The sequence below is a fragment of the Pipistrellus hanaki genome (assembly GCF_964339955.1).
Source record: "Pipistrellus hanaki genome assembly, chromosome: 1".
NCBI classification, from domain to species: Eukaryota; Metazoa; Chordata; class Mammalia; order Chiroptera; family Vespertilionidae; genus Pipistrellus; species Pipistrellus hanaki.
Window position 1 is genome coordinate 164,214,872 of NC_140503.1, and position 25,753 is coordinate 164,240,624.

The 25,753-nt window shown below is 40.1% G+C and overlaps 1 protein-coding gene across 2 annotated transcripts in view; it reads left to right on the forward strand.

The window, feature by feature from the left end:
• The first annotated feature begins 1,602 nt into the window (after positions 1 to 1,602).
• Positions 1,603 to 25,753, forward strand: part of PAQR3 (progestin and adipoQ receptor family member 3) — a 28,610-nt gene continuing 4,459 nt past the window's right edge. The window contains exons 1-7 of one of the 2 annotated variants that reach the window (XM_084884629.1): positions 1,603 to 1,976; positions 5,342 to 5,504; positions 11,125 to 11,280; positions 14,700 to 14,897; positions 17,517 to 17,607; positions 20,068 to 20,216; positions 21,828 to 23,168. In XM_084884629.1, the coding sequence (XP_084740755.1) occupies positions 1,792 to 1,976; positions 5,342 to 5,504; positions 11,125 to 11,280; positions 14,700 to 14,897; positions 17,517 to 17,607; positions 20,068 to 20,210 (936 nt within the window). In that variant the 5' untranslated portion in view covers positions 1,603 to 1,791 and the 3' untranslated portion in view covers positions 20,211 to 20,216; positions 21,828 to 23,168. Of the gene's footprint in view, positions 1,977 to 5,341; positions 5,505 to 11,124; positions 11,281 to 14,699; positions 14,898 to 17,516; positions 17,608 to 20,067; positions 20,217 to 21,827; positions 23,169 to 23,228; positions 23,342 to 25,753 lie in introns of those variants that run through there. The other variant, XR_014795083.1, reaches the window with a different exon arrangement.

Below are 25,753 nucleotides of genomic sequence, written 5' to 3' on the forward strand. Positions count from 1 at the left end.
GTTCACTAATGACTGATTACTATAATCGTGTTGCATTCATTTCCCTTACACGCCTTACATGCAGGCGCACCATTTCTCTCTACTAATACTAGCAGCAAATATTTTAGCAGCCGATTGCCAAGTCATTAGTCTTGTACTGACTTGTTTGGTGTGCACAACAGAAAAATATTTCACTTTCAGAGAACAAGAAAAGTAGGTTTATTTGCATTACGATTTTAATTTGTGCAGTTATTCAGTGTCTGGTAAGTTAATATTCAAGAAAAATTATTAATTTTTTATTAAAATGTTCTATTGTCTTATGCTAATGATTATTCATTTATTTCAGCCCTTTGTATTCAGCATGTCTCTATTGAAATAAACCTACGTTTCTATGAAAATTGAAATTTGGATTTTTTTCGGCCCACATAAACTTAAACCTTGTTTATTTGGCCCATCTTAGTCTTTGAGTCTGACATGCTTGCTTTAGAGTATTACATACATTCACTCATTTAATCCTCACAACACAAAGAATCAATATTATCCATATTTTACTAATGTAAAAACTGATACACGATGACATTAAGTACTTGCACAAGGACACATAGCTAGTAAATGGTTGAACAAGAATTCAAACACAGCCAAAACCAGTTTGGCTCAGTGGATAGAGCATCGGCCTGCAGACTGAAAAGTTTCAGATTCAATTCCGGTCAAGGGCATATACCTTGATTGCGGGCACATCTCCAGTGGGGGTGTGAAGGAGGCAGCTGATGGATGTTTCTAACTCTCTATCCTTCTCTCTTCCTCTCTGTAAAAAATCAATAAAATAAAATAAAAAATTCAAACCCTGGTAGTATGGCTTAAAAGTTCAGAACTTAATCATTAAACCACACCACCTTGCAAACTTTACTATCTTATCTAATAAAAGAGAAACATGAAAATTGACCACACCTCCACTATGCTCACAAGCCACGCCCACCAGCCAATCAGGAGCGAGTATTCAAATTAACTCAACAAATAAGGCAGCAGCCACAGAGCTGGAGCAAGCAGGAGGCTTGGGTTGCCCCGGGAAATTTAGTTGTCTTGATTATTTCTGGTTTCATTCTGTTAGGTTAAAGGACACACTCTGAATGGTTTTAGTATGTTTTGAGTGTGTTGGGGTTTTCTTTATGGCTCGGTGGATGCTCAGATTTTGGAACATGTTCTGTGGCCATCAGGTTTCCTCTATTGCAACTCCATGAAAGGACTAACCTTAGAAACCTCCAAGTTCCCTTCTGCCGTTAAGTGTGTGAGATTCCTTGAAAACATAGAGAAACCGGTGAACACTTAGTTTTTGTCTTCGAATGTTTTCTCATTGACTTTTCAAAATTTAACAACTATTGCTTCTAATTACAAACAAAAAAAAGAAAGGAAAGAAAGAGAAAAAAAAAACACAAAAAAACACTTGTATTCCCCTGTGCAGTTCTGTGCTTTTCTTACCTAAAAAGGGAGACACTGGCAGCAGGAGTCCGGCACAGTTCAAGGATCCCGCCCCTACACAGCCACCGCGCACGCCGGGCGGCCCAGCGAGGGGCGGGGCCTCCGCTGCGTGATGACGTCGGGGGCGGGGCCTCCGCCGGACCCGCCCGTGCGCTGACGGCTGCGGCCAGAGCGCTCGCAGCCGGGCCTGGGCAGCGGCGGGCGGCGGAGGACCTCGCACAGCGTGTCCGCGGGGGGCTCCGGGGCGGGGGCTGCGGCGGCGGCGAAGCCCCCTCCCCGGGGAGGCGGAGCGGGGCCGGGCGGGCTCCCCGCGGGGAGCGGCGGCCGCCGGGGAGGATGCATCAGAAGCTGCTCAAGAGCGCGCACTACATCGAGCTGGGCAGCTACCAGTACTGGCCGGTGCTGGTGCCCCGCGGCATCCGCCTCTACACCTACGAGCAGATCCCCGTGTCCCTCAAGGACAACCCGTACATCACCGACGGCTACCGGGCCTACCTGCCCTCCCGGCTGTGCATCAAAAGGTACCGTCCGGCCGCCCCCAGCGCGCCTCCCGGCAGCCCCTCCTCCCCGCCCACCGCCCGGCATGTGTCTGCTCTCCCGGCCGCCTTCCCCGCTGCTCCCCTCCCTGCGCTTCCCTTTCCTCTCTCCACCTCTCCTGCCTGTTACCTTCCCTCCTCCGCGCTGTGTGACCCACCGAGTAATTAATAATAATAATAAGGATAGTAACTGGGACCCTAATGACTGGCTCTGGCGCTCTGCTGTGTACAAAGGGCTTTCACATCTTCCATTCCTTTTGGTGCTGAGGGGATGACATGTTGGACTCACCCCACTGACAGTGGTTGAGCCCTACTTGCCCCGTGTGTATCTAAGCTTTATCTTTAGAGCAGCCCAATGGAAATGGAAGTGTTTGGGGTCAGACAAACATGCCTGTGTCCTAGGAAACAAGTTCACATGTTGAGGAAGCCCTGCTTCATTCATCCAGCAGGTCCTGGGAGCCCCTGCTAGGTGACAGGCCCTTCACCAGGTGGTGCAGAGAGCAGCAGACAAGGCCCCGGTTCTCATGGGCTGCTAAAGTCCAGCCTGGGTGGCACACATGAGAGAGATAATGACGCTATTACATAATAACCGTTGTGAAAAACGCTGTGTAGGAAAAGGCACTCTATAAGCAAGGAGAGACTATAACGGGCACCGGCCTCCACTAGAGAACTGTAGGAGCAACTCCGAATTTCGTCATCCAAGCCTCGAACACCCTGGAAAGCCTGGGCTTAAAAAAAAAAAAAAGAAGAACACACAACTGAAAAATTCGTGTTCTAAGCCTTCAAAGAGCTTCCTGTGGAAATTCACTGTGTGCACTTCAATCGGGACCCCACTTTTAAGAGAATTACAGTGCAGATGTCGGCCGGCTCCAGGTCACTGAGAGACAAACCCCAGTGCTGGAAAGTGGGCTGTTGAATTGCTCAAGCAGCACCCACAGGTCTGGTTCTTGACCTTTTCAACATGGTCCTTCCCCAGTTCCTTTGCCTACCTCGACAGTGTTTCTGTGACTCACAGTCACAAGGTAGCAATCTCCGTCTGTCCCTTTTTTGCTTTAATGGATGGCCCACAGACAGGACTTCACAAGTTGAATGAAAGTAATCTTTTTCTCCCCACTGCCTCCTCCTGTGTATAAGGTATTACACAGGAAATCAGAGCTAAGCCCTGCAGGTAGTGAATTGCCTTAAATATTTTATACCCACCTAGCTGTGATCTAATTATGAGAGTCCAAATCTTATGGATTGAGAAATGTAATCTAGTGCTTTGGATCTTGGGCTGTTGAGTCAAAAAAAACATGGGTATCCAGATCTACCACTTAACAACTGTGGGACCTTGAGGAAAAGTTAACTTCTCTGAGTCTTATTTTCCCCATTTGTAAAAGTGAGGGTGATCATAGTAGCTGCTTCAGAAAGCTATAAGGATTAAATGAGATTGTATACAGGGCCTATGCACTCAAACAAATGGTGTTATCATGGTCATCAAAGCTAACCAGATGTTGATGATGGAGATGATTTTTTTAAAATATATTTTTATTGATTGTTGAGAGGGGAAGGGAGAGGGAGAGACAGAAACACTGATGGTGAGAGAGAATCATTGATCGGCTGCCTCTTGCACACCCCTTATTGGGGCTGGGACCCACAAACCAGGCATGTGCCCTGAATCAAACTGTGTCTTTCTGGTTCGTAGGTCAACGCTCTACCATTGAGCCATGCCAGCCAGCCTGATTATTGATTTTGAAACTGAACAGTCTGGGCCTAACTTCTCATAAATTAAGAGTATGTTGTCTATTGTGGATATTCTCCTAAGTGCTTTTTCCACCAGCTTGGTCTTTTCCGGTTTCAGCCTTTGCCCTCTCTTCTTGTTGCTGTCAAGCACGGCCAGGATAGATCTTAGATATAAGGAGAGGCATTGTGTCACGACTGTTCTGCCAGGACTCTGTTAGTTGGAAGGAACATGCCAAGATTGTATCTGTCGGTTCAGTTAGTCCAGTTAGACTGAGCTTCACAAAATGAAAAGTTCTGAAGCAACAGGCAGAACATAGCATTGATTGTCAAAACAGACCTGTAGTTAGATGTGTCCCCTCACATTCCTGCATCCTATCCCCTCCACACACAACAGTGTAAGTAGTCTTTATACTTGATGCTTGTACTGATAAAACATGAACTTCATGATACGTGATTCACTTTATCCTTGGTCGTTTGACAGTGTGAAACTGCTTTTTTTGTTGTTGTTGTTGTGCAAAGATGGGAAACCATGGTGACTGCTGCAAATTCCACGAGCTAGTTATATCTTAATGTCTACTATTAAGGATTCTGAATCAGCAAACTAAACCAAAGGCTTAGTTTAGAAAGATTATTTTGCAAGAGAAATGCAAGAATATTTTAATTTTTTTAGTCGTGATGTCACCTTTCAATAAATAGTCAGGTGAGTTCTGTCCACAGCAGGAGAAACACTTCACAAGATTAAGGGACTTGCAGCAGCATCTAATCCAGCTCCCTTTTTTTAGATGAAGATACCCAAGCCAGAGAGGTTAAGTGACTTTCTCATGACCACAGAGCTGAGGGGGTGAAGGGACAGTAGGCCTGGACTTGTGCTCGGTGTGGTACGCCAGCCTGTGCTGCAAACCAGTCAGTCAAGCAATAGTAACCTCCTATTGTTCCTAATAAGAACGTGCCACCTGGAAACCATGGTTGCAAAACAATGGTTTTGAAAAGTTGTTCCAGCATGCCTGTCTTATAGGTCTTTCCAGTGAATCCATTTTTATTTATTCTGCTTCTCTCAAACCCATTTAATTCTGCATTTAACAAGTACTAAAAAGGTATTTTAAGTTGTGTCTAACCTAATACTTAGGTTTTCAGACACCTGTTATTGAACATCAGAGTATGCTAGCTAATATCCAGTTTTAATCTGCACATTTATTTCTGTAGACATTTAGCATCTAATTGGAGCAAGACACTGTGCTTAGAACAGTGGTGTCATACAGATGAATGGTGCCAGGCATCAGGGAGTTAATAGGCTGGAGGTTGAAATGGCATTTATACATAAATAACTCTAATACAAGGAACAAAATGATCAATATCATACTACAGGTGAGCATCAAAAAACCTCTAAGATCCTAGGATTGGTTGTGGAAAAACTAAGAGATTAATTAAGCCAAATTAATTAATCTCTTAGTTTAAACAACTCTGATGTTCAATTATATATCAAATCTATAAAGGCAAAGATGGGATGAAGGGCTTAAAGTGGTGTTAGGTAACCCAGGAAAAATTGTTCCTAACCTTTAAAATGCTGACAGTGAGCGAGCCACTATGATTCTGAACTTCATGGGCTTTGTTTTTGTTTTGTCTTCCAGTTTGTTTATTTTATCTAATGAGACAGTAAACATTTGGAGTCATTTGCTGGGTTTCTTTCTCTTCTTCACACTGGGAATATATGACATGACATCTGTGTTACCTTCAGCAAGTGCATCCAGAGAAGATTTTGTAATTTGTTCTATTTGTCTTTTCTGCTTCCAGGTAAGTCATTCCATAAACACTGTTGGTGGGAAAGAGAATTTTAGTCAGACAAGTCCGGGCAGATGATCTTACTTCACCTCCACTTGCTTTAAAAGCCCCCACATTGCATATTGGATAGCTTACTCACTTTCATAGTATAAGCGCCAAAAGTATGTTTTATAAAAGTGTATTTGGATGTTATTATTAGAGTGTATTAGAAATCTAATAAGTTTTAAAGATTGAGAACATTTCTTTGTTTCATTTTCTCTTTCCTTTTATAGACATCTCTGCTTTAAGATTAATACAATGATAGGAAACTCTGATTGTACTATATTTTCTGACTGAAGTAGAATACTAGTGGCTGCTTAACACTTGTTTGAGAAAATGTCTCATCTTTTTCCAACTTATACATCTGTGATTTTTGTACTTATTTCTATACCATCTTAATTTTAACGTCTTATTTAGCTGGTATTGCTCTTTTCTGTTGCTCTGATGTTATTTCCTTCAGTCCTTTTATGCTTGCCTGGTTTCAGATACTTACTTCAGTTTCTCTCCTCACTACCTCTTGCATTTGTTAGTTCTTTAGTACTTTCATTTTTCTTCAGACCTCTATAAGAGTGCCTTCAGCAGTTATACTTAATAGTTTTGCACACAGATCATTCCAAAGAAGAAAACAAACGTGGAAAAAATTCCTGTTGATAATTTTTAAATTTAAAAAAATGCAGAAAGTACAGATGATCGTAAAAATGAAAAGAAAAAGGTGTTATCCCACTTTCTCCAAACATAGGCCACCACTCCCTGCAGTCAACCTGTGGCTACGAGGTTTGAAAGGTGAATCTATAAGCATCTGCTTTATTATGTATCATCATTTGACTCAAGTCAAAACTTTAGACTTAACTGTCTGAGAAACCCATCAGAAAATATCTCTTCTCCTCCAACCCCACCATTTTTATTTTAGAATCCTAGTTTCTGGAATAATATTTTGAAGTTCTTTAAGGGTAAGAATACTCTGTATTTTTGTGTTGTTGTTATTATTATTAGAAAATTACTCTTCCTTTTAAGTATTTTTTAAAATATTTTCTTCATCAGGTTTAGTTTTTGTACCGATTGAAGCCTAAATATCTCTTAGAATCCATTGCTGTTTTAAAAGGAATCAATTTTTTAATACATTTTTAACTATATCTTAACATAGAGTGAGGTGCTCTTAATAATCATAAGTAAGCAAAACTGGTTTTTATTTTCTTGTTGGTTATATGGATATTATCTACTTTGAGAATCCCTCTACCCTTAGGCCTGCCCTTTAATTCCTTCACCACCCAGATATAGCTGATGTTGGTCCAGGGAAAATATATTGTTTTCATATTGGCCTAAGAAAACAATGCATTGCACAATTATAAAGATAAAGTAGTTTAAAAAAAAAAAAAAACTGCCAGTAAAAAAACACCCAAAATATTACAGTTATCTGCCAAGGCTTACTCAGCATTACAGTAAAACCCCATTCTCCTAACTGGCAATGCAATGACTTTTTGTTACCCACTGTAAAACTTGCTGAAGACAAATGAGTACATCCTCCCTAAAAACATCATTTCTGTTATTTTTATACTAGAGGCCTGGTACACAAAATTCATGCAGTGCGGGGAGGGTCTCCTCAGCCCAGCCTGCACCCTCACCAATCCGGGACTCTTCAGGGTTCAGGCCTAAATCGGCAATCGGACATCCCTCTCACAATCCTGGACCGCTGGCTCCTAACCGAATACCTCTGATTGCTGGCCTGATTGCCCCCAACTGCTCCCCCTCCTGGCCTACTTGCCCCTAACTGCCCCCCCACCAGCCTGGTCGCCCCCAACTGCCCCCCCTTCTGACCTGGTCGCCCCACGCAGCCTGCTGTTCAGTCATTTGGTCGTCCCTCACTAACTCCCCTGCTGGCCTGGTTGCCCCATGCAGTCTGTTCGGTCGTCTGTCAGATTGTTTCGAACGTGAGGGCCCCTGGCTTTCTATATATATGGATTTATGAAATTACATTTATAATTTGTTCACCAATTTTCCCAAATTCTTAAAATCAGCAGGCAGCATGGTAAACCATAAATAGATGTATTTATGTTGATTTATTTTTTTATTAAATTATTATCTGTGTACATATTTATGTTGACTTAGATTTAAACCATAACTTTTTTTTTCTCTTTTCAATTTTACCCATTTTATATACTCAGTGCTTTCCTCTCAACCAGATTAATAGAGTACATTCTGAGTAATAATGTGACTTTGGGGGCTCTAAACTACCCCAGAGGTCTTTCTGTCTTAGAGGAAGAGTAGAATCTGAAAACATCTCTCCTTGGGTTCTGTTCATTTACAGTCAGTACAACAAATATTTTTTACATGCCTCCTCCCTAAATCCAGGTACTAAGGTAGGCATTGGGAATACAGTGCTAAACAAAGCCAACCTGTCATGAAGGTCGGGTCACTCCCGGTAGGAGAGCAGAAGGGAGAGGGAGGCAGGGCATTTAAGTAGGAAAAAATAATTTTTGTAAAGGCCCAGAAGCAAGAGGCAGCTTAACACTTTCTGGACTTGCAGTCGTTGGCCTTCGTGGTTGCTTATAATTGTCATCTTGCTGGGCCGGGATTAAGCCTGCAACTGAAGTATGTACCCTTTACTGGAATCAAACCTGCAACCCTTCAGTCTGTGGGCCCATGCTCTAACCACTGAGCAACTGGCTAGGGCCATCTCTGGGGAGAATAGAGAAAGATGGGGCTGGAGAGACAGGCAGGAGCCAGATGCTGAGATACTTGGTTATTGTGCCCAGGAGCTTAGACGCAGGATGTCACAACCTAATTATCTGTTTGCCTTGGTGAAATGAGATGTTCCACAGAAGAAAACTGAAATGTACTCTTTTTTCCAAGTAACTTTTCTGTCAGTTTCCTAAGGAACTCTAATAGTAACACATCCCTTTTAAAACGGGACATATGAAGTATGGGTTAACTTTCTCAAAACTCAGTGCTTCTCATGAACACACTGTATATTGTACTTTCCCTTTTGATACTGTAGTTTTTTCCTCTTTCCTCTCTTATCTTCTTGTTCACAAAGAAATTAGCTTTATTGTTGTTTTTATTATCACTATAAGATATGCTCATGGAGAAATTCAAGCAAACAATAAAGTATCTGGAAGAATGTAAAAATCTCTTGAAATTCCACCCCCCGAGGTAACCACATGTGAAATTTGGGTTAAAATTCCTCCTGATACTTGTGTGTGCACAGCTGCCTCACACCTGCCACCTGCCTACCTACCCATCTACCTACTTCCAAGCTGTGATCATCTCTGCATAGTTTTTGTCAGTTAAGATCTTTCCATTTCAATGAGAATATGCATCTTGATACTTTCTGGATATACTGTGTTTAATCTCAAGGATCTGACAAAACCATCAAGCTTCTTGGAATTATGTTTCATTGAATCATTAAGCTGACTTGTAGTTTGATAACCAAAGCCATTAGACTGGGGGAAGAGGTTGTGACTAGGTACATTGTTTTGCATATTGATATTGAGGCCATGGGGACTGATTAGGTTTAATGACCATATTATAGAAGAGCAAGATGACAATTATAAGCAACCTTAGTAGTTGCTCACAAATGTTTAAACATTTGACCTGCTTCATATTGTTTATCTGTCCTGTTTACTCCACCCCCCCGTCACTGGCCTAGTTAGGCTCTTGTCATTGCTCCCCAGGGCTACTCTTGTAGCCTCTTGTCTCAGCCTGTCCATAAGGTTGCACATAAAATCTCCAGTACTGCCGAAACCGGTTTGGCTCAGTGGATAGAGCGTCGGCCTGTGGACTGAAAGGTCCTGGGTTCGATTCCGGTCAAGGGCATGTACCTTGGTTGCAGGCACATCCCCAGTGGGAGGTGTGCAGGAGGCAGCTGATTGATGCTTCTCTCTCATCGATGTTTCTAGCTCTCTATCCCTCTCTCTTCCTCTTTGTAAAAAATAAAAAATAAAAATATTTACAATCTCCAGTATTATCACACCTAGCCCATAATACTGAAATTAAAACTCCTTGATGTGTACAGCTTACCATAATCATGTCATGAAGAAGGCTGCATGATACTCCTTAACGGTTCTGTTTCTCAATGTGCTGCTTTTCCTGAGGACCTCCCAGTAAGCATGTGCACATCTTTATTGTTGTCCTTAATGAATACCAGATCAACCTCGTAACCTTTAGTTCAGGTGTTCCCATAACTCCCACCTCCCCCGTACACACGCCCACGGAGCCAGGACCCTTCCTCTTCTGTTTCTCATTGTGCTCTGCACTGGCTTTTCCCTTGGGACTTCTTACATCACCATCTGAGAGAATAGGTTTCATCTTTGTATCCCCAGTGTGCGACACATCACAGATACTTCATGTCTGCAGGGACTTCAGCCATAGAAACCTTATCCGTTTTCAGAGTAGCTCAATGAATCAGACTACTTTGCTCTCAATTTGGCAACCATATAAAGTAAACAAAAGTCATAATTATATTTTCTCGGACCCGACAAAGCCATGTTTAATTTATAACTTAAAAGTAAACTCTAGCCGAAACCGGTTTGGCTCAGTGGATAGAGCATCGGCCTGCAGACTCAAGGGTCCCAGGTTCGATTCTGGTCAAGGGCATGTACCTTGGTTGCAGGCACATCCCCAGTAGGGGTTGTGCAGGAGGCAGCTGATCAATGTTTCTAACTCTCTATCCCTCTTCCTTCCTCTCTGTAAAAAATCAATACAATATATTAAAAAAAAAAAAAAAAAAAGTAAACTCTATACAATGAAATCTCAAACAGCTGTGAGAAATCTTAAATGAAAAAAGCAAATTGCAAAACAGAATGTTTAGTGTGATTCCATTTAATTAATCTAAAGAAGTATATATATACATATGGACCTAGCCAGTTGCTCAGTGGCTAGAGCATGGGCCTGCAGACTGGAGGGTTGCAGGTTTGATTCCAGTCAAGGGTACATACTCAGTTGCAGGCTCAATCCTGGCCCAGTTGGGGCGTGTGCGGGTGGCAACCAATCGATCGATGTTTCTCTCTCTCTCCCTCTCTTCTACTCTTAAAAAAATCAGTGGAAAAAGAATCTTTGGGTGTGTGCAATCTTCTATATTATAGGTCTTTGATATATTCATTGAAAATATCTGAAAGGACATAAATGTTAATCAGTGGTTATCTTTTGGGAATAGATTTGAACAGGGGGGATTTATTTATTTATTTATTTTTCAGCATATAATTCTATGATCTTTGACTTTTTTTAAGGACATATATTACTTATATAGTAAATACTTTTTATAAAGGAAAGTCCTTCATGGATCAAAATAAGCCTCAGTGGATATTTTTAAAACATTTGTAACTTTCCTACTATCGTGCTATTTATTTTAAATATTTATATTGTAAATTAGCTATCATTTTGAAATTCTTTTGTTATATAGTTATCCCCATTTAACCGAAGAGGAAACTGAGGCCTAGAGAAATAACAGCTCGCCTGACAGACACAGCTAACCTCCAAGCTCAGATGTGTTTGACTGGAAAGCCTGGGCTAGACCTACCACTTCCCTGAACATAGTTCATATGTTGATTTATTTCTTCTTGTTTCATTTTCATTTTGTTTGTTCTATTCTTCATAGGTCTGTATGCTTTGCTCTGTGGGCTATCATCTTTTTTCCTGCCATCGATCAGAAAAAACCTGTCGAAGATGGATGGCATTAGATTATGCAGGAATTTCTATTGGAATACTGGGCTGCTATGTCTCTGGAGTATTTTATGCATTTTATTGTAATAATGTAAGTAACTTAAAACATTTTTTATTCTATTTTCCCTCTAGGTTTGGAGTTTTCTTGCCATTGTTCCTTTGAAATTCTGAATAAGTACATAATTAACTTATGGAAGAGTTTTGTGTAGACCTTTGTCACTACACAATAACAGAAAACTGTCAACATAGTGGCAGTGTAAAACTAGGAAAGAGAAAAATCATAGGTTTGAATGTAAAAGTATATGTTAATTGAAGCCATTCACATATGAGCCGTGTGCTTTTTAAGCCTAGTTTGGGACATAAACATGTAATTAAACTAACAGCCTGGCCTGCACCCTCTAGCAATCCGAGACCCTCGGGGGATGTCCGACTGCCAGTTTATGGACCTAAACAGGCTGTTGGACATCCTCTAGAAATCCAGGATGTTGCATGCACCAGTGACCATACTTTTCATACAGGTTAAAGGCTTCTTGCTGTTATATAGGCAGCTACATTTTTTTTTTTTTGCCCTGATTATAAAAAATAGCACATAACATGATTCTTCTGAGGCAGTAGTACCATTTTCCCCATCTTATCGGTGGAAAAAAGCAGAGAGAAGTTAAGTAATTGGCTTTGTCACACAGTTATAAGTGTCAGAATCAAGGATGATCACAAAATGTGCAAGCCAGAGTCCATGCATGTCATCGCTGCATCATCCTGTTTTTTCAGTGTTATGGTAGTCTTGCCAGGTTTTAATTTTTAAATCTAACAGACTGTTTCCAATATATAGAGTAAGTTCCCTAGGCCTGGCCAGTGATCAGGGCCATTTGTGGGGCAACTGGCGGGCAGGGCAATTAGGGGGCTCCCACTGGCACCCATCTTGGCTGGCAGGTCACCTCCCTCTGTCCGCTGGCACCTGCCGTGGCCATCCTGGCACTGCACTCGCCGGCCCTGCCCCCCGCCGACCGGTTGTTCCACAGGTCGTTCCACTGTTCAGTCGATTTGCATATTAGAGTTTTATATAGATATTATATACATAGATATATAAGCAATTAACTTGTTATAAATTGATTTTACTTTAGTAGTGAACCTATTATGTCTGCTCAACCTTCACAGATTGTTTATTTTGCATGAAACTGTTTATATTCTTGAAAAGTGAGAGGCAACCTGCTAACTAGGAGCTTAGTGAGGACAGCCATGTAGTCCTCAGTAATTGCTTATCTTATTCTCTGTTTCTCTAAAACCAGTTTTCTGCTTATCTTTTAGTAAACATATCAGATAATCAATGAGATTAGTCAGACACTTTTTGTAAATCTCTTCAGAAAAAAACTAGAAGTCCAGGATAGACTGAAGAGAAAGGAGAACTACTAAAGCTAACACAGTCCATGATCATGTAAGGGGAACGTTTTCTTCCCTCTGGTATCTAATCCTCCTGAATACGCACTTGCTGTAGTGGCTCATTCCCTTTTGGGGAGCACAGGCTGCTCCAGATTGCAAACTATGGACCCTCCTCCAGGAGAATGTGCATTTGGGCACAAACTAACCAAATAATTTGACATGTGATTTAAGGAAGTGAACAACCCCACAGAATCCTAGGCGTCCAGGTTATGAACTCTGTCTTATGAGATGCTAACTTGTGAGCTTCAAGACCAGGTTTTCAATTGCTCATTTAGAAACCTAAGTATTCTATAAGCCCTTCAAAACTATTATATTTTTTAAAAATATATTTTATTGATTTTTTTACAGAGAGGAAGGGAGAGGGATAGAGAGCTAGAAATATTGATGAGAGAGAAACATCGACCAGATGTCTCTTGCACACCCCCCACCAGAGATGTGCTCGCAAGCAATGTACATGCCCTTGACCAGAATCGAACCTGGGACCTTTCAGTCTGCAGACCAACGCTCTATCCACTGAGCCAAACCGGTTTCAGCGAAAAGTATTATATTTTTAAATAAATATTTTTCATGTCCCCCATTTTTTCTCCACAATACACACACAGACACACACACACACACACACACACACACACACACACACCATTTGGATCATCTTTGTTCATTTTCTCCATTGATAGAAGGTGTGTGTGGCCTTTCATACTGGAAACAGCCAAGCCATCCTCTGCTGCCCTCTCACACATCCAGTCAGCCAGTAAGACATCATTTCAAAAACGCCTCCTGAATCTGGTGCTCACTGCCATCTTCCTTGTTCAACAAGAATTCAAGCCCTCATTCACCTGTTGAGTCAGTTATTCTATCTTCTAGCTCTCTTCCTGCCACCTCATTCTTTTAACATGGGCTGTTAGAGTTTTCTTTCTAATAAGTCAGTTTGAAAAACAATCACGTCATCCCATTCTTCAAGAACTCTGCTACATGCTAAAGCTCCACATGCTCAGTCTGACCTCCACCTGCCGCTCAGCCTACATGCTAAATCTCCACATGTGTCCACATGCTAACGCTCCACATGCTCAGTCTGACCTCCACCTGCTGCTCAGCCTACATGCTAAATCTCCACATGTGCCCACATGCTAAAGCTCCACATGCTCAGTCTGACCTCCACCTGCCGCTCAGCCTACATGCTAAATCTCCACATGTGCCCACATGCTAAAGCTCCACATGCTCAGTCTGACATCCACCTGCCGCTCAGCCTCCCTTCCCAAAATACCCCTGCTGCACGCGGCTGCATATCCTGTTTGTTCCTTGAGGGCTCCTTTTCCCACACATTGTATGTATTCCGCAAGACCCAGCTAAGAGGTCACCTCCTCTGTGAAGCATTTGTGGCCACTCCAGGTAACATTAATCACTCCCTCCTCTGTGGCTCCACAGCATGCTGGTGATAACAGGGTTACAGGACTCATCACTAGATTGTAATCATTTGTTTACACGTCTGCCCCTCCCGCAGTCTATGAGCTCACCCACTGAGTGAGTCGTGTCATAGTCATCTTTGTTTCTACAGGACATGAGTTGTCCCTAGCATATACTAGGTCAGGGGTGGGGATCATTTGGCCCTCTGGCCATACAGAACAAGGCCTGCAAATTCATTTGGTCTGAACCTGCCAAGGCATTAGGGGTGAGTTAATTAAACGTTTGACCAAATACAACAGGCTAATTTTTAAGTTGATCATTTTCTATAGCCCTCAAATGATGTTATAAATAGCCCAATGGCGATTGGCAAAAGAGGTTCCCACCCCTGTGATCGATACTCAGAAAATGCTTTTTATAATAAATGTGGTCTCTTAACCAACTCACCTTCAAATTTGGTTTATCATCCTGAGAAACCTAAAAGTTGTTTAAAAGTTGTTTAGTTGTTTAAACCTAAAAATGGAACATGCATTTTTTTTAAGGAAGGAAGGTAATCATGTTCGCAAATGCAAATACCAAGCCAATAATTTGGAATGTGTGACGTAGAAGCTATAATTACTTTTTTCCTTCCCTCGGCAATAACAACTAAAACCTGATTGCCTTTCATTCCAGTATTGGCGGCAGGTATACCTGATCACAGTGCTTGCTATGATCCTGGCAGTGTTCTTCGCGCAGATCCATCCCAGTTACCTCACTCAGCAGTGGCAGAGGCTGCGTTCCATCATCTTCTGTTCTGTTTCGGGATATGGCGTCATTCCTACTCTTCACTGGGTTTGGCTCAATGGAGGCATAGGTGCTCCTATTGTACAGGTGGGTTGAGAGGAGACCACATTTTCCCCATTTTTTGTGTCCTTTTGATTTTATTCCTTTTGGGTAAAGTAGTATAATCAGGCAAGTGGCTGAGACCTTGTCATTTGAGAACATATTTCTAGTGACATACTGATGCCATAATTTAAACACCTACACAAACAAGCATATCTTACACTGTAAGTGTGGTACGCGTACCCCCAGGGGTATGGAAAAGTTTAGTAGGGGTTTGCGTTGCACCGGAGTTTGGTGGGGATATGCACTGCATCATGCTTAGCTGCGCCTAATTCTATGTTCTCATGAGTACGAGGGGTACTCAGCGTTACAAAAATTATAGAAGGGGTACACATATGTCAAAAGTTTGGGAAACACTGTACGGGAACAGAAGTCAAATCTAACCACCATTTTTTTCTGAGATGGCTTTCTGTGAAATAATACCTTCTGAATTCTCTATTTTTTCTGGGAGTGTAAGTACCTAAGTGCTTGCCTGATAAGGATGACTCACATTTCTAACTTTGTCAGCTGAGGCAAGGAGAATGCTCATGATAATGCAAGTACAGAAACAGGAGCAGTTGGGTGATATGTGTGTATGGTAGAGGAGGAGGAGTTGGGAAGGAAATTTTTCTTGGACCCGTTGAATTTGAGGTACCTGTGGGATATAAAAGTGGAGATAGATTATAGAATTTAGGTTAGAGTTTGAGACTAGTGATTAAGATTTGAAAATCATGCCTGACCAGTGTGGCTCAGTGATTGAGCATTCACCTATGAGTCAGGATGTTATGGTTCCTTTCCTGGTCAGGGCACATGCCCAGATTGCAGGCTCAATCCCAAGTAAGGGTGTGCAGGAAGCAGCTGATCAATGATTTTCTCTCATCATTGATGTTTCTATCTCTCCCTCTCCCTCTCTGAAATCAATAAAAAGATTTTTTTAAAAGATTTTCAAATCATTATTGTATTGGTAGCTGGAGTCATAGAAGCATATTTCACCAACCAAGGAAAGTATATTATGAAATAGAAGCTGTTAGAGTTAGGTATTATAGAAGCATAGTTGGAGTGCGTTAGGAAGGACCTCAGTGAGAAAACTCCTATATATTCTTGAAGATTCGAAATAAGACATTCTTAGAAATTCATAGAAAAATGCACTAGAGAGTAAAGTTAAGAATTTTTAACTTAAGTAAGCATGCCCACAAATGCAGTGGAAATCAGTATACTTTTTACAATAGGAACTTTGTCTGGAATATAGGTTGTATTCAAAAGAATTAGCATTTTTTTAGAAGTGGGAGGACCAATAGTGGGCTTATACTTGCGTGAAGTTGGCAGCACCATTTTTGGGCGTAAAAACGAAAGGAGGTAGTTCTGTGATGTAGTGAATCCGAGTGGTGGGATCTGTGTGGCCCGTTTGCCAACTGGAGGACAAGGGCGATGCTTTCCTCCTCAGACTAGGAAACTGGGAGAAAGATGGGGGTGTCGTGAGGAGGAACTTCAGTGATCCTGGTATCTGTGAAAACACTGTTTTCTGAGAATTGTGATTTCCTGAAATGAGTAAAGAAAATGGGATAAGGGGCTACCACTCTCAATTCAGTTCTAACCAGAAATTGATAACTGATTGTTGACGGAGAAGTGGCCAAAAGTTTGGGATGAGTGACACAGCCTTTTAAGCTTGTAACAACAAAGAAAGAGAACCAGACCCAATTAGATAATGGATTTTACAGAACTCAGAAAGAAAAAGAAAAAAAAAATGGGAACTTGCCCATGTTCAGAAATCTTAAGGTAGAAATCTGGCTTAGGAAGACAGTGGTTCCCAGATGGAAATCTAACATACTCAGACCATTCCCGTGGAGAAGCAAAGGGAGACTTCCAGGGAAATCTCTAGGTCGCTCTGATATTTAAGAGATGGGAAGAACAACACAACCAAAGATGAAAAGATCCAGGAGAACTAATTCTGGGAGGTGGGGTGGAGTCAAGTTCTAGAATGTTTGAGAAATCTTAGGTTGGGATTAATCTGAGAATATAGAATTTAGGGAGGGCCGGGATAATTCTCAGATATTTGAAAAGGAAAGAAAAGTAGTTTGTCTTTATTTCTTTATTGGGTTCTGGGAAAATTGGATTTATAACCAAATTAGGTATATAATCGATAGCTGGCTGATCATCTTAGGGCAAGGAAATGCTGATTGAGCTGTCAGATAGACTGCTTCATAATAGTATTCATCAGGGCCATGTTCCCAGGATAGTGGAACAGACTTCATTACTGGGCTAAACCTCTTGGGTCTTTCAGCCCAAGTCCCTGGTCTTCCGTCTTTTTACTTATTCCTGTGGTAATTCCATCCCAGATGCACTCCACCCAGAGGCCTGTAGATGGATTGTTGACGTAGGACCTTCAACCTTGTTAAAGTTCTGGCTCCTTTAGTACCTAACCTTTAGGGCACTCTAAATTCCACTTTTGTGGACTGCTTTTTGCAGTATTAAGAGTGAGGTTTCTGTCGCTGGAGACTGTCTGCAAAAGCAATTGATATTTAGCAGACTTAAATTCCACCTATAATTTCAGCCTGTAAATTGGATTCATAATAAACTGGGGTTTCAGCCACAGTGGGAGACCTGTGAACAGTGTGCTTTGCTTTTCAGGACTTTGCACCCCGTGTTGTCGTGATGTACGTGATCGCACTTCTTGCTTTCCTGTTCTACATTTCCAAAGTTCCAGAGCGGTACTTTCCAGGTGGGTACTGCTTGTATAGTGACTGTATAACTTTATTCTGAATATATATTGTTGACATGTAAACTTAAGATGTACTTTTTCAATACTATTGCTTATGGAATGGCTCTCCTATTCTCAAATGTTATCTAAAACTTGAACTTTCAAAGGGTTTTCACAGATTTTTCCTGTCATCCTCACATTATAGATTGAGTCCAATAGGTGTGGACTCAAGCCCAGGATACAAGGCCAGGTAAGCTTTGGCTGAGTCAGGAATAATATGAAAGCAGTGCTGTTTCAGGTGGGGGGCCAGGATGAGGGGAGCAGATAAATTCAAACTGCAGACTGGGCCTTCCTTTCTCCTGAGCTGAGAATCACCTTCCCGGTGGATTGAAGGTGCCGCTGCTCACGTGTGCAGGGGAAGAAGAGAATGAATAGAACATAGAACCTGCAACTTTCCTCTGTACACTTTGCTCTCAGCACTGAGTTTTATAGAATGGAACACGAAGAAGAACCTGAGTGTTGTAAATAAACGTTAGGATTCAGGACCGTAGTTAGGACATGTCCCTGAATTGGGAGACCACCCATCCTCCAAGCGGGGCTGGAATTTTCCTCAGAAAACAGTTCTGGTAAAATACATGTTTGTATCACTTTATCAATAGTTCTTTTGAAAAGCGTTTCCTCTTCATCACAGACATGTAGAAAATTAAGCCATGAACGTTCTCCAGCATTGGTAGGCCTTAAAATACTCAGGAGTTCCCAATTGTCTAATATAGACATTTATAAAAGGTCAAATGTTAAGTAACTTAACATTCCAGCTAGATGAACTTGACACAAAATGTGGCCCATGTGGCTTAATGTTGGTGCAGGATAGAAACCTTTGAGCAGTGATGTGGGAACCCTGGAAAGTCTCCAGATAAAAGTGACAGTCTCAGATGTTTACAGATGCGAGGCTTAAGGACCTTGTCTGGCCATGTGCATTGGTGACGAAATGGTGGGTGAATACTGTGAAATCAAAGAAACTTAAACCTTGCCCAACTGGAGTGGCTCAATGGTTGAGCATTGACCTATGACCCATTCTCAGTCAGGGCACATGTTGAGTGTGTAGGAGACAGCCGATCAATGATTCTCTCTCATCATTGATGTTTTGGTTTCTCACTCCCTCTCTCCTCCTCTATGAAATCAATAAAAATATTTTTAAAAGAAAAAAAACTTAAACCTAAAAACTTCCTTTCAGCTCAGGTTAAATTTTTAATATATAAACATCACAATGTATTTAATGAATTCAAGCATCCCTTAGGTGTCCATGGATAGGATTTAGTATTGTAGTTCTGCAATACTTGTGTAACAACATAATCAACTTTCTTTTTAATCCTCGGTATTCTTGGTTTTTAAAAATGAATTTATAGCCCTGACTGGTTTGGCTCAGTGGATAGAGCATCGGCCTGCGGACTGAAGGGTCCTGGGTTCCATTCCGGACAAGGGCATGTATCTTGGTTGTGGGCACATCCCCAGTAGGGGGTGTGCAGGAGGCAGCTGATAGATGTTTCTCTCTCATCGATGTTTCTAACTCTCTATGCCTCTCTCTTCCTCTCTGTAAAAAATCAATAAAATATATTTTTTAAATAAAAAATAAATGTATAGATTTCATAAGACTGTCAAGGGGTCCATGACACACAAAAAGGTGCAAAAAAAACCCCTACAGAAATATTTCTATTGACTTGCATTTTAAAATCTACATAGTGTACTGGTTTTCTTGGTAAGGACAAAAGAAAGAAAAAGATTAGAGATGTTTGCTTTACAAGAAAAAGTTATTTAACTCTGGATTTCATTTTATTATCTTTCCAGAAGCTTCCCACATGTTATGTAATCTCCTTGGAATTTAACATTTAACCACTAAGAGAAATAGTTCTCCTAAGTTGTATATGAACTAACCAACCTTAATTAACCCATCACTAATACATTTTGCAGATTATTTCATTAGTGTGATAGCTCAAGATGCAGATATGAGCTCTCTCCTTGCACGGCTGCTTGAAATAAAAGTGCTCCTAGCAGACTTAGAGCCAACATCGCAGTGCATCTGCTTCATGCCAACTCACATGATCGGAGCATGGGTTTCCTCTGCTTCTCTCATGCAGTGTCTTTTCTTCATCAGATAAAAGGTGACACAAGGGAGATTAAAGGTCAAATTCCTGAAATTAACCAAAATAGATGGTTGAAAGCACATTTGGAATAGTATTTCTAAAATTCACCAGTGTACTATTTTATGAATAAAACCTTAAAATTAGTCTCAAATATGAATCCTTCCTTTCTTTAAAAATATTTGGGTCTCAGTTAATCTCAAATCAGTTTCTTGGAGCTTTGAGGCTTACCAAAATCTTTTTGCTATAGAGCTGTATTTCCAAAGCCAGAGATAAACTTTATTTTTATTCTAATGTCAAAATATTATAACCAATATTCTTTTCTCTCTACCTTCCTTTCCAGGACAACTAAACTACCTCGGATCGAGCCACCAAATCTGGCATATCCTTGCAGTAGTGATGTTATATTGGTGGCACCAGTCAACAGTGTACGTCATGCAGTACAGACACAGCAAGCCTTGCCCCGACTATGTCTCCCATTTGTGAATTCAGGTATATTTAGCTACCTGGTGTGTTTGGCTGTTAAGCAATATATAACGGGGAGTTGTATACCCCAATATTTCTAAGATCCCCATTAGTTCTTCCTTTTCCTATTTAATATATCATGAGTAATACCTTCTAAAAAATGGAAAAATACATCGGGAGCTGTAATAGTAACTGCTTTGCAAGCCCTTAAAACTACTATTTTGCTCCTTGTACAGGAAGTGAAAATTAATTGGCAATGAATGTGAAACCAGTGTCAAAACAGTATTCATTTTACTTCCACCAGCTTAATTTCCGTAGGAAGGGCTCACCTCCATTATGAAATGGGGCCACCCTGTGTGAATACTTAGATAGAAGATATTTACAGATGATCAAGTGCCTAATCAAGGCGAGGGTTGTGACAGCCTGTGCTGCACATAGGCTAGGACAGTGATTTTGAACCATCACTAGCCTTTGAATACATGGTTTGTGAGAAACTGGCACATGCGCTGTTATTGCCGTTAGCCGTGGGTTCTCTTCTCCCTAGGAACATGGGATTTTTTAGCTTGCTGGAACAAAAATTTTAAACCTCTTCTTCTTTAAGTTGAAAGAGGTGTTGAGAAGAGAACTTGCATTGTCATTTCCCATCAGATAAGAATGGCATTGCAAGCTATGTGATCAGGTGACAAATTCTATGATCTGATAACCAACTAATCAGCCATTGAAGCTTTTTTAATTTCAAATATCGTTTAAGTTTATATAATAATTGAACTTTTGCCAGTGGAGTGCAGATATTTAGTTCCAAAATCCCTGCAGCAGAAAAGCTTTCACCTCTGAATTTGCAATCCTAGACTCCCTGAGGATTAGGGGAGGCGCGGGGTTTGGGGGTTGGGGGGGGGGGGGAGTTTCCCAGCTATATGGGTGCTACTTTTAAGGCCATAAAATCTAGATGGCCGGGTCTTGACCCTGAAATGAACCTTAAGCCTTAGAACAAAGTCATGCAGATGACCCATTTGATGGCAGATTATTCACCTGTGCTGTGGTCTTTCTCTGTTTATGCACGTGTTAACATTGTATTGATAACTCAAGAGTATTGATACATACTAATATTTGGGCCTGAGACATTAATTTTGCATTTTGTTGTATATACTTAAAAAGTTCTCAATGCCCTATCATACAATAAAACACTCTTGTTCTTTGGTCTTTTTTCATATGCCTGTTAAATCCCTTAAAGCAGTCATTCATAAAAACATGTGGGTTATTGGAATATTATCCAGGTTTCTTAATAGGTTGACAGAGCTCTTTTAAATATTGGTATGTCTTCAGAACTTTGGAATTTCTAAATATCAGAAGTGTTAATGGTAAAGCTTATTCCCAAAATGCCATTTGTATATCTTGATACTAGGAATGTTAACTTCACTGTGCCTCAGTTTATGCATCTATAAAATTTTGTGTTTTTTTTCAGTGTAGTGTTTTTGTAATATAAATTTCCCACGCTGCTATCTCAGTGAAAAGAGTTTCTCCCCTGAGGGCCAACGACACACTGTATTTTGGTGGAACACTGCTCTTTGAAGATGACAATTTTATCTCATAAGGACACACTTTTTTAAAAAAATATATATTTTATTGATTTTTTTTTAGAGTGAGAAAGGGAGAGTGATAGAGAGATAGAAACATCGATGAGCCGCCTCCTGCATGTCCCCTACTGGGGGAATCAAGTCCATATCCAGGAGTGTGCCCTGACCTGGAAATGAACCAGCAATCTCTTGGTTCCTAGGTAGGTCGACACTTAATCACTGAGCCGCACCAGCGGGGCTCATAAGGCCACAAATTGGATCCATGTGCTAAATAATAAGATTTTGGTATAATGATAATAGGATACATTTTCCCTAAAACTTCCCTTATTGGCTTACATGAATATTATTGCTTTTTAAAAAAAAAAATGTTTTTATTGATTTCAGAGAGAGGAAAGGAGAGGGGGAGAGGAATAGAAACATCAATGATGAGGGAGAATCGTCAGTCGGCTGCATTCTGCACAGGGGACAAAGCCTGCATCCTAGGCATATACCCCGATCATTGAACCTCAACCTCCTGGTTCATAGTTCACCCCTCAATCAATGAGTCACACCAGCAGCCGGTTGATATTATTTCTTTTCAATAGATAGTTTGTCATTTTTGCCAAACAAAATACACTACTTACAATTAATTTAAAAACGAAGAAGTCTACTTATTTGAGGTCTGGTATCATTTTTGTTATAAAATCTTCTCAAAAACATATTGAAACCTTAAGTTTTATTTTAATTTTTAAAAATATTCCTGATTTTTTGTTATAGTGTATGGTTTATAGTACTTGTCATCTGAATAAATAAAAAGAACATAATGTGTTTAAAACTGTTTTTCAAGTATAAAGGGTCTGACTGTAAGAATTATACCATGTAAACATTTCATCTTTTCATGAAAGTGTTAAATATTATAAGAAAGTTGTCCTTTCTCATTCTTATCTTTACTATGGTGTATTTACTGTAACATAGAAATGAATGAATGTGGATTGCTGTCAACTATAAACACTTCTGTATGTCAGCATTTATTGACCATCTACTGTGTGCACATCACTACTGGCAAAATTTTTAAGGCACTGTTAACATTAAAGAATGACTATGTAAAAATTGCCTTCAAATCTGAGCCTTGTAATAATGTATATTTAAGTTATTTTTGTTTTACTGATTTTATTAAATTTTTAATATTACCTATGTTAAAGCGCTTTACTGACAGACTTTACATTTTAAGATTACCCATGGCTGCTTTAAATTGTCTATAGTGACTTATAAGATTGTAGTTAACTCATTTAAGAGACAATTATCTTTCTATATAAGGCATTTTTAAATAGCAAGATTAGTGCTTGTCTTCTTTGTTATTCATCTGAGTGCAATTCACAAGCTGCATGGCAAAATACGTATTATGTAAATAAACTGGTTTACTATATATATTAAGTGCTGCTCCTCATTCTTTATAATACATAACAGTCTCAAAATCATGTTTTAGAACCAGGAATGAAGAGTCAGGGAATATCTGTCACACCTTATGACTCCCACCTGGACAAAGTAACCGATTTTAAGGCTGTGATTGACTGGCATAGAGCTGTACCTGTTTGGCAGGTAGGTACCTACCTAGATATACCCTTTGCCCTGTATTAAATGTCAAGGGGCCACGCCTGCCTTCCTGATGCCTGCCAGCTGCTGAGGTGCATGGATCCACATTCACCCCAAATCCTCACTTTCAGTCATTCCACCCGTCCAAGAACATGAAGTCAACTCAGCTAGTGGACAAGGGGCAGAAGTTCTGCATGCGTTATCACAATAACTGCTTATATGGGAGAGGCACAGATGCTACTGAAACTCTGTACCATACGTCCTCAGCAGGGTAGGGAGATAATGATCCAAAACGGAAACTTACTGTTTTCAGAAGGGAGATGGGGTAGCAGGAGGGGTCTCAGGTAAAGAGTAAAACTTCCGTCTTCAGAGGGCAGGACTGATAGCCACACAGGGTCTAGTACTACTCTATAAAACTGGGTTAAAAAACACTACAGAACAGAGTTGTAATTTCAACGGTGTCAAGCATCTGAAGCAAAAGTGAACTATCTTTTTAAACGCTCGTGCCTTCCATATGACACTGCTCACCACACCTCACAGGATGCTGGAGCCGAACTTCCCTACAAAGGGACTGGCTGTTCAATACAGACAGCTCCAGTTGCGGCATGCATTTGTCTCTAAAGAAGTTAACTTTAACTTTGAATTTGAACAATGGTACATTCCACAGTTCTTTTTTTTTATATAACTTCTAATTTGTGATATTTTGCTCCTTTGTACCATTTATTAAAAAGACACAAAGGCCTTATTTTTCCACATAACTTTAGATAAATGTTACTACTTCCACAACAAAAAAGCCCATTCATAACAGACAAGATAAACCTTTCCAAAAGCCACCTCTCTAAAGACTCCAGGCTGTGGAATAAATACCTCAGATAATACATATTGCGACACTGATGCCGAAGTGAGTCCAGCAAATTCTCTTTCTCTTGAAAAGCCTCTTTTCTGACATAACCAAGGAGTACAATATTTTATTTAACCAAATTAAGTTATGTATGTTACCAGTTTTTAAAGTTTTAAAAATTAAACATAATACATAAACTATGCCAAATATTCAAAAGGTACTTCAAGGTCTTACGTTTTTGCTTCATCTTCATCTTAAGTATCTGTAATCGTAATGCCTGAAGAAATTGTGTTATTAAATATTTTTGTGGCAAAAATGCCATGTCAAAATGGGTTTTCTTATTTGAATCCTAAACTGTGAACCCAGAGATCCAATTCTATTCATTTTTCTCTTTCACTAGCTGGTACATAGTAAGTGCTTAATGTCTGTGGTGTGAATGAAATAAGAGAATAGAAGTTTACAACCAAATTTTTCAATAAGATAAATAATAAACAACTCCAAAGTCACTGATTATAAAGAATATGCAATCCATTTGAGATTTATTGCATTTAAAGAAAGCAGATTATTAAAACAGGTATGATAAATACAGTAAGAAAATAACTTTAAATTTCAAACAAAACAAAGAGAATGGGGGACAGAATTCAATCAATAATAAGCAATGTCAAGGCAAAGTAGTAAAATCAGTTAGTGCTTAATTAAAGGGAGAAAATAAAAGCAACTGGTTCTATCTCATAACAGTTTCCCAGCTATATCTGAAGTTACCATAGAAAGTACGTTTTGTAACTATTAGAAATATAATAAAGATGTTAATCAGGCTTAATAAAAGTTATTTGCTTAGTGGTACATAAAAGGCTTCAGAAAATTCAAGTTTAACAAAAAATGGAAATGTAATCAAAGAAAGTGCACTTAAAGCTGTTTGCCAGCAATTAAAAAGTAGTTCATTACCATACTGCTTACTATAGATGACTTTCAATCACAAAAAGAGCTAGGAATAAAAACAATTCTTTCAGAAATAGCACAATTAGTTTTTAAATAAAAACCACCCCAAATGATGACCCATTGCATTTTCCTGTCTACCCTATTCTTTTAGTGGCTTTTGTAAACCCTCACTAGGAGTGAAAGTTCTTTTAGCAATGATTGTGGTTGCAATTCCATTTAAAACTGAGAAATTCACATTAACTCTACTGAAGAGACATGTGCATGTGTGTTTACATATTTCTCTTAATATATAAACACCAGTGTGTATAAAAGTTTTCAAAATAAACTATCATTTATGTTATTCTCACAGTAAGTATGCCATCTCATTCTCACAGTAAATCTGTCAGCTCAAGATTGAACCTAAAATGATGAGTAATTTTGCTTAAAAAGGAAAAAAAAAAAAGTGTACTGCACGTTCTACATGTATGAAAACTAATGTACCCAAACTCCTCAGGACCTGTGATACCAATACACATGTACCTTCTAGCAGTGCCTGTATGAAGTACCAAAACCTAAGAGGAGCCAAGCAGAGCAGCTGAGTAGTGAAAACTGCCCTGCCTGGTGAACACCAGAGCAGAAGAGGGGGCTCCCCTTGGTAT